The following is a 12071-nucleotide window of genomic DNA, read 5'->3' as shown; positions in this document are numbered from 1 at the left end:
GCTCTTCATTGCATTTTTCAGGACAACTAGTCCGCTTCATTATGAAAGAAAATGTAGGCACAGGTTTAAAAAATGTATGTTGTGGGGACAGCTGACAGATTACTGCTCACAAAACTCAATTTCCCAACCCCAGGTATCACCGGCTCAAAGACAAACAGAGTTGCTCAACCTCTTTGTGTCCTTGTACCTCCATACCCAGGTGACCATGTTCAAGCAAGCAGAAAGTTGATTTAAACCTCATAATGACATCAGTTTTAAGCCATCGTCTCTCTGATAAAAAAAAATAAAATAGCGTGCTGTACTGCAACCTGCCTGAATTCTCAAGTTACTCCTCCTTCCCGCCGCCGAGTCCCCGGCTCCCGCCGCCCCCAACGCTCGCAGCTCGCTTCCCTGCAAGAACCAGCCCTTTCTGCTTATGTTTATGTCATCTCCAGCGTGCAAGGCGGCACCCCTTAGGTTTTAAATACGCTTCTCCGCGAGGACTAATAGTTACACTACCCTGCTAACCATATCAATCAATGCCACGACTGCTGAATTACCTACTGGTGTCTCCGATGTGTTACCGCACAGATTACACTTCATGCATCACCACATTCATTTCTTTCACATTACACATGAGCGTGTCTTGTCACTGCCCAATTGCCCTCCTTTGGACAGCTTAACTGATGTACTATACAATGAACCTTACCCAGCAAACTTAATAGTATAGGAGCTGTGGGAAAAATTAGAAGGGTTGAAGCTTGGGTCCGGTGGGTGTGTGGGAACAACCTGGGATGCTTCCAACAATAAATCTGAAGCGTAATTAACGCACGTTTCAACGTTTTGCAAGTATAAATGGCATTTTGTCTACATGCCCTTTTTCCTGGACTCGTTTCACGCCTTGTCCCCACCACACCATGCCTTGGCAGTGCCTGACCAGCCACCACCCCAGGCCTGATCCTGCAGCTCCCAAGCCGGCACCGCCTTCCCACGCATCAGCCTCAGACTCATGCACAGGCCTAGTCTAGACCAGGCGTTCAGCTTCGGGATGCTGGAAAGCTAAACCGCGTCTTGCAGAGGGAGGTGGCAGGTCCCCAAAAGCCTAGCCTCTCAAGGCAGGAGTTAGGAGCTCAAATACCTTTGTGGGTCTGGAAAAAACAAGTCTAAATAAACCACGCCAGCTACACGGCAAAGCAGACTCCACTCCCCAGTTTTGTCTCCCTTTATCCATGTAAGTTAATATTCACCAGGCACCTCGCTCTCCTTTTTGCAGCAAGGACACACAAAAAAGGAGGGTGAAGAACAGAAGTAATTTTGTCCCATCCCCCCCAGTTTAACTGAGTAGAGCTGAATATAAATCCATTATATAGTTTAGCAACTAGTAGCAGCCCTAAGGCTGCTTTGAAGAGCCCAAATCATTCAACCTGAGCTGACCCACATTGCTGAGGTTATGGGGCAAGGGAAGGAAAAGGCATGATTATTCCGAAATATCAGCATCATGGTTGAAAGACATGGTCTTCCCCGAGCCATGCCAACTTCGAACAGTCTGCCTTAATCACAGCAGCCAGAGCTCAGGCACGTCTGTTTAGATGTCCCAAGGCTTGCAGATGAACCAAGTTAAAAAAAAAATATTAAAATATTCAAGGCAAGGAGAAAAAGAGAGAATAAAAACCCCAGGTTATAATCAGTATTATATCAGTATAATAAGTATTGTGATTTAAGTAGTTATTGCTTTAAATGTATCTATATCTTAAAAGAAATAAATAGGGATTTCAGCAAAGCAGTAACTTCTTGCAGAGTGTAGGACTGAATAAAGATGTAGGAGGATCTAATTGTCAGTAACACCATTAAAATTAAACAGAGTTAATCCCAATTTGCCTCAATGGGGAGAGAGGAATGAAGCTACGACGTAGACAGGCAGTGAAATGAAGGCCGTGTAAACAGGCATGGAGAGGAGACACTGCCACCTCTCCCTCTCAGCTGCAGCAAAAGGCAATCAAATTTCTACAGTTCAGCAGCATGCGGATCAGAGCTCCTCTGCACCCAGCTCCTCACTGGGCTGGAACCAGAAAGGGCCCAAATAACACATTAAAAAAGGAAAAGCTGCTCTCGCACTACCCTTAGCCACGAACCCAGCACCAAGAATTGATTAAGATGCCTCCTGTGAAGGATTTCAAGCTCAGATTAGTACAACCAGCAGCTTCAAGTCTGCCAGACTGGCTATAGCTGTGCAAATTGAATCCCAACTCCAAAGCGCCTGCCTCCCACTAGCCAGAGCGGTCCACGATTTCAGCGCTGCCCTTCTCAAAAAATATCTTTATAATGCCCACCCTGCCTGTCAGGATTTTTCTGTGCTTATTATTTTATAAGCCTATGAGATCTCTGTCTCTCTTACTGAGTGACAATTTTTTGTGTGTGTGCGCGCACATGCTATTGCTTTGCCAGACAGCCAGCAGCTCCCAAACCCCTCACCTACCTTGTGCAAGGGGTTGCAAAGGCAGAGTAGGCTGGCCAGGCTGGATCGTTAGCAGCCCCTGACGCTGCAAAGACAGGAGGTGCTGCTGTTGCAACTGCTGCATCTGTAAGAGTTGCTGCTGAAAGGCCAACTGCTGCGTAGCCACCTGCTGTTGCTGGGGCTGGGGGAAAAAAATAAAGCACATTTGTTAATACACAGCAAAGCATTAACAGACGATTTAGGGGGCTCCTTGTCTCAACACGCTTCAACTGCTGATCTCAGTCACCCAAGGCAAGCTAGCGAGCCCACCACCCCATACCAAAGACCCCAAGACACGCTTAGGTGCTAGAGCTAACCACAGGGCTGCAGTCGATTCCCACCTCCTCCAGTGGTTACTTTCATCCTACCTAAACCCCTCCTGCCATCCCAATTAAAAATGTATGCCGCATTTCTTGGTCCATGCTACTGCGTCCCCCTGGCCCACATGGTCGTGTTTTACCCCAGAAGTGGCTGAATTTCGGTGGTGGGTAAAGCAAACGCTGCTGGCAGCTGTTAAAGTCCTGGGTAATTCTTTGAGGCAAGGAACATGTATAACATGAGAATCACACCATGCGATCACATCACCATCAGACGTAACGAAAAACAACCCTGCACTGTGCTCTGTTTGCTCATGCAAGCGTTGTCTCAACTATTAAGGAAACACGACTGGCTTAATTTATGGTATTTTATACTTACTCTCTCTTATTCATCCATCAAGCCCCACAATACTTTCTCTTACGTTCAGAATTATTCTGTGCTGTAGTTAAGCCTGCTACTTCTGCACTTTGAAAATTTTAATTATTCTCACTAGAAAGAAGATGGAGTTGCTTTACTCCACAGGGATGTGAACCTTGAACCTTCGAGGTGTAAAAGAACATGTTGCTTTTCTCACTACTGTACCCAGAGAAGCTTTTAACTACTCTGTTTATCACTTCTGACATAAATAAATGAGAAAAAATCAGACCTTTGAAGAAGAAAAACTTCATCTAATATTGTTAATTAGCCATGACAAACGATGAAATAACATTGTAAATCTTTCATAGAAACAGCCACTAGATTTTAATTACACACATTCATAATTTAGCAAACAACATCTTACTTGAATGTGAGTGTTTAATATGTACAGTACTCCAGGCTTCAGAGTCCTTAATTTTGTTCAGTTAAGGAAGCCTCTAGGTTTTGCTTCCATGCTCATCTTGTATTTTATTTGCTTTGTTCTTTAAAATCCATGAAAGGCTTTGCATTTTGATAAATATCTTTTTATTTATTGTACAATGACAGGAGGAAAACTTTTGTTGTGTAAAACATCAATACATCATGCCAGTGTTTAGCAGTTCCTTGTGCTAGCCAAAAAAAATTAATGTAGATTTCCTTAGTAATTATCTGAGTGATAGAAAGATAATACAGTGCAGTAGTACAATAAATAGAAGGAAATTATCTAATATCCCTAATCTGCTAGGAATCATATCAAGGTGGAGGTCTTATACACACCATGGCTAACAATTATGGAAAGAAAATTAACTCTTACAAAACTGCATACTTTCACAAACAAACCCCAGCCAGATCCCAAGCTTTTCGTCGCCCTTCCTTGACGCCGAGCCAGAGGATCACTGGCCCCATTCCCTGCTGCTGTCAAGCAGGGAAAAAAATCCACCAGAGCTGCAGGAGCAGGACTGACAGACACCAGCCAGGGGTTTGGCCCCCGCCTCCTCGTACCACCATGCCCCATCAACCTTAATACTGCAACCAACTGCATATCCACGACTGTACTGACAGGGAAGTTAATTTATCTTCTTTCCAAAGAAAATCTAGGACTTTGAGAACACGGTTAAACAAATAGGTGTTTAGATATTCTGAAACTCGGGAAAGTTTGCATTTCTTTGCAACAGCTTGCTCAGACAGATCCACTTGCTCAACTCTTTGCAACAGCACCAGATGAATGCAAGCCCCAGCAACAGTTATATTAAGAGTTAAAGTAATGTTTGCCTCCATAAATATTCATTTTCTAAATATACACTTAATGTATACTTACATATTTATAATAAATGGTATTACGTAAAAACCTACATACAGTAAGCTGTGCTTTACCTATTTGCCATCTGAGTGTAAAGTTAGCTTTTTTTTTAAAAAAAAAAAAAGAAACCCAAACCAAACCCTCGATATAAATTGACTGATGCCCGTTTAGTTGTCTTCTCAGCTATCCTAAGAAAAGCTCTTGAACACTCTCTACTTTGAAAAGCCAGGATATAAAAGTATACAAGGCCCATTGTCCAAGAAAGAATTTAAAAGCAAGACACGTTGCCAAACTGCGCTCCCCACCCAGTTACCAAACACAGGATACAAGGCAGTTTGTTTACTTCTCACAATTGAATGCATACAAAAAAGGTCTCAGTGCAGTCCTGTTGTCAGGTCAGTAGTCAGTGTTAAAATGCTGAAATATCCTGATAAAACTTGCATTTTTGATCCCCTCCCTAAAGCTTCTGTCAAAGGTCTGTTTTCCTTTCTTAGGTTACTCCCTACTGCCTAACATAAACTGTCACAACTGCTGGAGGACAAACGGCCCTTTTTGGAAAACAACCCGCTCTGTCCAGCGCCACGGCACCGACGGGGATCCTCCTCTAAAGCCCCCCTTGCCTCGGGGAGACCCCACTTTGGGGGGGGGGGGGGCGGGGAGGCAGCCCCACAGGGCTGAGATCTCGCCCCGGCGCCTCTTGCTCATGCTAACGGGCGCTGTGCGATGCCCACCCTCTGCTACACCCAGCCCTCCAGTAAAACCCACCAGAAACCTTACTGGGGTCCATCTGTTACCCTGCCTGGGGGGTCAGATCCCTTCTACCAGCAGGGCTTGGGAGGTTTGATGTGCATTTTCTTCTTTCACGACGGTACAATAGGACGAGGCACTAACAAAGTGACTTGGGGGATGCAGTATGTGAATACACTTGTTTCATCTGTCAAGGTACAAACTCAGCCCTCATCAGCACGGCAGCCACCGGTCCCCAGCCGGCCCCTCCGCGGCACTGCTCGCCCTGTGACACCACCGCCAGTTTTTAGTACTGGGGGGGTGGGGGGGCAAATAAATTAAAAGTCCACCTCTCGCATGCTAATTTAGCAAGAATAACCTCCTTAAGGCAGGAAAAACGGGGCCGAGCAAACCTGCGGGGTGAAACGCATCGTTGAAACGGACCTCTACTAAAACCATCAGGAAAAATAGCCCCCCCAACCCTAGGAACAGCTGAAGAGACTTGGGCCTCTTGTTCTCTTAACAGATACAGTGTTAAAATGCTCTTCTTGAAACAGGAAGGAGTCCTTTCTTATTGTTGCTTTCGATAGTGTAATATCAGAAGTGTGACCGCAGTAAATCAGTGTGTTAGATATTGAAATGCCATCACATTGTCTAACTTCCCTTCTCGTCTTTTTTAACACAAAGTATTTTTTTCTTTAAGCTCCAAGCCCTCATCTTTGTGTCTGAGATGCTCTCCTGTCTGACAACAGCAATTTAGAAGAGTTAACTTTTATCGTTCATTCTGCTGTGTAACTTTCCCCTTCAAATTTCTTTATCTGCCCTCTGAGCTCATCTGAACTTTCATGTTCTCCCAGCATGCAGGCTTGCATTCAAAACTATGTCTAATAGACCAAATAAGAGGTTAATAAGAAGTGGCAACAGAAAGAAAAAATACAATCCCTGGTAACTGATAAGAATGACAGTGGCAGCCCTTTATTGTTTGTCTTCAAATATAGAGTTAAAGATCTTTAAAAAACTAAATTTTGACGCCTTTGAAAAGAAAGAAGCACAAAATAACAACAGGGGGTTATTGCCTGCCAGCCACAGGGGAGAAGCTCCATAATTCTTATTCTCCCTTTTGAAGGCTGTTAGAAACCTGATTCAAAAAAGCAACAGCAGAAGGAGAAAGCCTCTTGAGGCTATCGCCATTTCCTGTGATCATGCATAATGCGTTTCAAAAGTGGGTTTTTACCAATTCTGTTGATCAATTGCACCTCCTTCATATTCCCTCTTTTTTCTGCTGTGTTTACATCTGATGTGACTCAATGACAAGCGCTGTCTGAGACTGTGAAACAGACCTGTCATGTTGATTTATGGGCGCATCAAACCACGACTTGTCCAAACTGAAGCTCGCAGTTCATTAATTAGAGAGTTGTGACTTTGAAGTCAGCTTTCAGACTGTGGTTTTTAACATTTGGCTTAATTTATATGCTCTTGAATGTGGATCTCTAAGGAAAAAACTGAAATTCCCTTCTTGTCTTTGAACTTCTTTTGACCGCACAATAATCATTTCTTTGTCCAGAGTGATGCCTGCATCCCAGAGTCATTAACGCGCATTGAACTGCCACTGATGAGTAAGCCCTACTGAATTAGAAAAACAGCCAGCAAAACAAAGCTGAGAGCATTCTGCACAGTGATATCTCACAATTACATGCCTTCCCTCCCTGTGCCATTTCCATTTTAATTACTGTTAGTCCTTTAGATTTACATTTTAGACACTTTTTAATCTGTTCCCTTTTTATTATAGTGGCGCCCGTAAGCGTGCTATGGTTAAGGTTGTGTCAGCGTTTCCATTATAAACCCCCCTATTTTCAGGGGTTTATAACTCAGCTGGAAAAATTCACTCTGGGTTGACGCTTGGCACAGGTGGCACGATTTGCTGAAATTTCGGGGGGGAGGGATGGGACGCAGGGGAGGACACACGGAAATTGGCGCGTGCTTTGAGCAGCGCCACTTGCAAAGAGACGCACAAGCGCCGCCACTATCGCAGGACATCGCGCAGCGTCTCGTGCCAGGAGGCAGCTTTCTAGGATCTACCTAAGCCAGCACTGATGTCAGATGAAATGCGAAAGTCTCAAACTCCTTGTGACTAGAAGGGTGAACTCAGTGCCTTAAAAATAACTGTAATTACAGCAAAATTAAATTTAAGCACACCAAAATCAACAAACAAAGTTCAAGACGTGACAGGTATTTTGAAAGGAAAGTGTATTTAAGGGATGGGCAGAAACCACCCCGGCCTGTCCCACTCCTGCCGCGGACCGCGGTGGCATGGGAGCAGGGTCTCCTGCCACCACACACCGCCCACAGCATCCTCCTCGCTTCTCAGTGTCACCACCGACGCCGCTCCAGTGCCTTCTCCCCTGCTGAGCCCGTGCTGCGAGGAATGCGCAACCAGAACCTCTCCGGTGGGAAACTGCAAGCCCAAACTCAACGTCTCTTGGCATTCTGCCCTCTTTAGGGAGGACAGCGCCATATCTGGGCCTGCTGCCTTGCCCCCTCCCCTTTACAACATAACTAACTTCCCAAAGCACTCTCCCAAGATACTAGTCTAGATGCTTGCTCCAGTACTCATACCGAACATCAAGGCATGGTTCCCTGCTATAAAATATGTGGCAGCAAGCAAATGGAAAGCACAGGAAAATACAGGCGAAAACAGGACAATAACTCTAAATCTGAAAGCTGAGGCCCGATACAGTCAGTTCAGTTGTGCAATCATTTATAAGATGAATGACAGTTTAATAGCCACTAGACAGTCCCCGGGGATCTGTGGTTTGAAAGTAAAATGGGTATTGTCTGTACCTCTTTAGGCTGTTTTCCAGCATGTTGTTGCTGTAAAAGTTGAAGCTGCAACTGTTCCTGTTGTTTCTTATAAAACTCTTGAAGCTGCTGCTACAAAGAAAAGGAAAGATGGTAAGTAACAAAGTGGAGAGCCAATTCAGTGTCCCTTTTGGTGTAACACACAAACTGTGATTTGAAAAATAGCATCCTTTTATCTGTAATGGTCTGACCTTTAGTTTGAAACTCAACAATAAATTCAGTGCACACTGACTATTCTTGGCATTATCGTTTGAAAAGTAATCTCCAAAATGAACTGATGAAAAACATACCATTTTCTACACAAACTAATTAAAATAAGGCAAGGAATGACCTTTGATTGTAACAACAAAGCCAAAATGCCCTTGCTGAGAGAGCCTGGCGAATCTCTGTTGTGAAACACACATACTTTCTAAATGATAGGGTTTGACTGTATTAAGTGTTGTTCAATACATGCATAGACATCCTGGGAAATACTCTCCTCCTCCTGGCTCCCCAGACGCACGCCGTGCAGGCAGCGCTGCGGTGCGGGCAGGAGGGAGCACGCGAGGTCGGGCTGGGGTGGATGCTGACACCCGCGCGGGATTCGTGCACCCCCGCTGTGCCGTACCCTACAATAATGGAACCTTGGGGCTTGTTGGTGGCCGAGTTTCAGCTGAAAAAGGACCATGGGCTGTGAGAAACACTGCCACACCGTACAGCACACGTTGGCTGAAATCAAACAGATTAAGGCTTGCAAACCTCTTCACTTTTATTGCCACCATTTCCACAGCCCTTTACGGTTCCAGATGGACATAATGAGGTCTAAAATGGGAAGTATCGCCCTACTACCTTGTTTATTCCAATTAGTCAGGGCACGCCACGCTTTCTGGGGGATTCAGGCAAAAGCAATAGGGACATCTGCCGAAGCCCTGACACTTAAATATGCATCTGTACTATTTAGCTGATCTTGGAAACACTCCTAGCACTGCTCCCTGGATTTGTTTCCAGTAGCTATTTCTAGAATTAAAAACAAAAGAGCAGTCAGTTCATCTCAGAGCACGGCTGCTCCGAGGTACGGACCCAAGACGTGAGCAGCTTCTTTCCCCAGGAACGTTTCAGGAGGCGAAGCCCTCCAGTATCTATAGGGGCCAACTGAGCAGCTGTTAAGAAAACAATTACCTGTTGAAGCATGAGTGCCTGCTGCTGTTGGAGCAGGACTTGGAGTTGCTGGGGAGTTAGCACTTGTTGCTGGAGGATCTGCTGCATTTGCTGGGGAGTGATCACTTGAGGTGTCATCATAGCCACCGACACTGGAACCTGAAGCGCAAGAGGAGAGCAGAGAGGGGGTCAGAGCGCACCACCGCAGCTCCCCCGCACCGCCCACCACCCCCGCGCTGGGGGAGCCCGTGCCCGGCACCGAGGGTGCTGAAGGTGAGGCAGTCCTTGCAGCCCACGGCAGCGGGCACAGAGGTACCGGCCACACCTTCCTGGTGCCTAAATTCCCTTTGGCAGAACATTATTGCGACGCAAATTCTTTAAAGCAAGTGATATGGTAAACCCTGGTAAGATTTATTTATTTTTACAAGAAACTGTCAAACGGGCCCTTTCCCTCCCAGAAAGCCCTTGCCTTCCCTACAGAAATCCAACAGCCGAGTATCCCGCGCTGATGGGATCTAGACCCTATTACGACAGGTTTTGAAGAAAATTGAAGGAAGGCTCAGTGATGTGAATAACAGCACTAGACTCCTATGCAATTTTAACAGAAAGGCCCTACCACGATGTCTTTACCATTCCATATTCACCCAGCATACAGATGTCTTCAATTCTTTCATATTATGTGAGATACCATTAAAAGCCGCTTTCCATGACATTTCAGTGACAAACAGCTACAGTGATGAACTTGATAGCATTTCATATTTGCAACTGTTAACACGTTTCTGCACGGGCATCTTTGCAAGGAACCTGTACACTGTATCTGAAAGGATGATGTCTTGTTCAGATAAAACACTGACATTAAAATGACAGGCTGTCTTGGCCAAGGTTACACAAATTGTATTCAAGCGGATACCTAATGACAATGCTATGAATTCTGCAAGCTTTCTAGAATGTAATTTAGCTATTCAAAATAATCACTGCACTTGTGTTTAATTTGCAGACTACATGAGAACCATTTTGTCAGTCCTAGTAATGCAAGAAGACTATTTCCCTAGAAACCCACCCCTCTACCCTCCACCCCAAAAAAGGAAAAGAAAAGGAGGGAGAAAAAAAAAAACCAACCCACACACACCAGAAGAAAAGACAAAACCCATACGAGTTTTAACAGTAATATTTAAGCACCTTACTTTTCTATAGTTTCAAATCAAATACGTGACAGCACAAAACTAAAAGCAGTAAAGGATATACTTTGCTAAAAAGGATCTCCTGTCATCTCATGTATTACAATAAAAGGTAATAATATGTTTAGCACTTTTTCTGTGCACCACTTTTTAAAAAATCAGCAGACAATAGCTGAGCAGAAGATAAAGGAGTTTAAAAAAAAAAATCTTCCAGCATAGTAGTAAGCAAGAGAGAAATGCAGTATTAATTTTATGTAACATAATGTCTTAATATGCAGTTTATCTTGACTTTTTCACATGATTTGTCCTGTCATTTGCATAGCAAGCTCTCATTCCTAATTTCACAGTCATTATGCACTGATGTCCTGATTTCTCAGCATCACTAATTTTGATGAACTAAAAATGGTTCCTGAAGGTCAGATGCATGTACACCACACATCTCCCCCGTGTTGTTGTGTACATGTTGTGTGCCAGGGCCAGACACTGCCTTGAAAACATTTGTCCGAGCGAAGCCTAGCAAAGCCTGGCACGGCTCCGACACCCCATTAACGCCACGGCGGCGAGGTCCTCTGCGTGCTCCCACGTATCTAACGTGGCCCAGGCAGAGGTGAACACAAGCAAACGAAGATTTAATTACGGGTCAAACGCCAGTCCCACGGAAGCCAGCGCTGTTCTCCCGTGGCCGGCATGGCTTGCCTATGTCAATGGGAAAGCCACCGGCCGGCCACCTCCGTGCCATGCAGGACCAGCTCCAGGGACACTGAGCCATCAGGATGGGTAATCCCATTAATTCAGAATATCTTAATCTGTAGTCTTTTAAAAAACTTTTCTGGGTGTAGAAAATTATTTAATTAAATACTGCCGTCACTATCTTCGCCCCGAAGCATGACTCACCTTCATTATCCTCATCCCCAGAGAAGTTTACTTTACCCTCGGGTTTGTACTACTTTTCATTGAAGTTGGACTGAGCAAACAGAAAAGGAAGCATGTTTAAGTATGTTTTCTGTGCCCTTCTTGGAAAACAGACAACACAAATACTCTTCAGTCAGATTTATGACGACAAGCAGGGATACAGACAGGAATAGGGTGGGGTGCTGTAAACCCTACACATCAGTGATTAATATGAAGGGCCGCATTCTGCTGTCAGCTATGCGGAGACAACTCCCATTCACTTCCATGGCTTTTTTGCACATTTTATCTTGGGATAAATCTGAGAATTTGGCCCTGCCTTTGAAAACTGGCCACGTACCTTCTGGTGAAGAATCTCCTAGCTGTACACCCTTTGCTAGAGCAGAAGCACTTAACCAGCAAGGAAAAAAAAAAGTTATACATTTTTTCATATATATATGGCACGCCTAGGGGTACAAGTTTGCACTGATCCGGTCAACTTCATTTTACCATCTGAAACCACGTTTTCACACCACATCTGCACCACTGAAGAAGGTCCTGCCTTCCATTTATAAACACGGCTAACAGCCACATTGAGCCAAAGCTTGCGCTTCAACTTATCACGAAAGCAACTTACGGAAACCTTTTACAAACAAAATTCAAATAAACCAGAAACCACTGTGTTAAAAAAGACACACACGCCCCCAGACAAGCGTGGGCACACGTACACGTTGAGGACTTTAAATAGTTAAGAATGATGGCCTATATATCCACTCTCTTAACTCCCAACGTCCAA

At 44.7% G+C, this 12071-nt stretch overlaps 1 protein-coding gene across 13 annotated transcripts in view; it reads right to left on the bottom strand.

Annotated features, from left to right (window-relative positions):
* FOXP1 (forkhead box P1) overlaps positions 1–12071 on the bottom strand; it is a 391149-nt gene that overhangs the window by 67403 nt on the left and 311675 nt on the right. For 12 of the 13 annotated variants that reach the window (XM_064453468.1, XM_064453467.1, XM_064453470.1 and 9 more), the window contains 3 exons: positions 9231–9368; positions 8055–8144; positions 2456–2615 (listed from right to left, as the gene is read on the bottom strand). In XM_064453468.1, coding sequence (XP_064309538.1) covers positions 2456–2615; positions 8055–8144; positions 9231–9368 — 388 coding nt within the window. The remainder of the gene's footprint in view (positions 1–2455; positions 2616–8054; positions 8145–9230; positions 9369–12071) is intronic. The other variant, XM_064453471.1, reaches the window with a different exon arrangement.

This window comes from Phalacrocorax carbo, chromosome 6, assembly GCF_963921805.1.
Source record: "Phalacrocorax carbo chromosome 6, bPhaCar2.1, whole genome shotgun sequence".
Lineage (NCBI taxonomy): Eukaryota > Metazoa > Chordata > Aves > Suliformes > Phalacrocoracidae > Phalacrocorax > Phalacrocorax carbo.
This window is presented reverse-complemented; position numbering and strand designations above follow the sequence as displayed.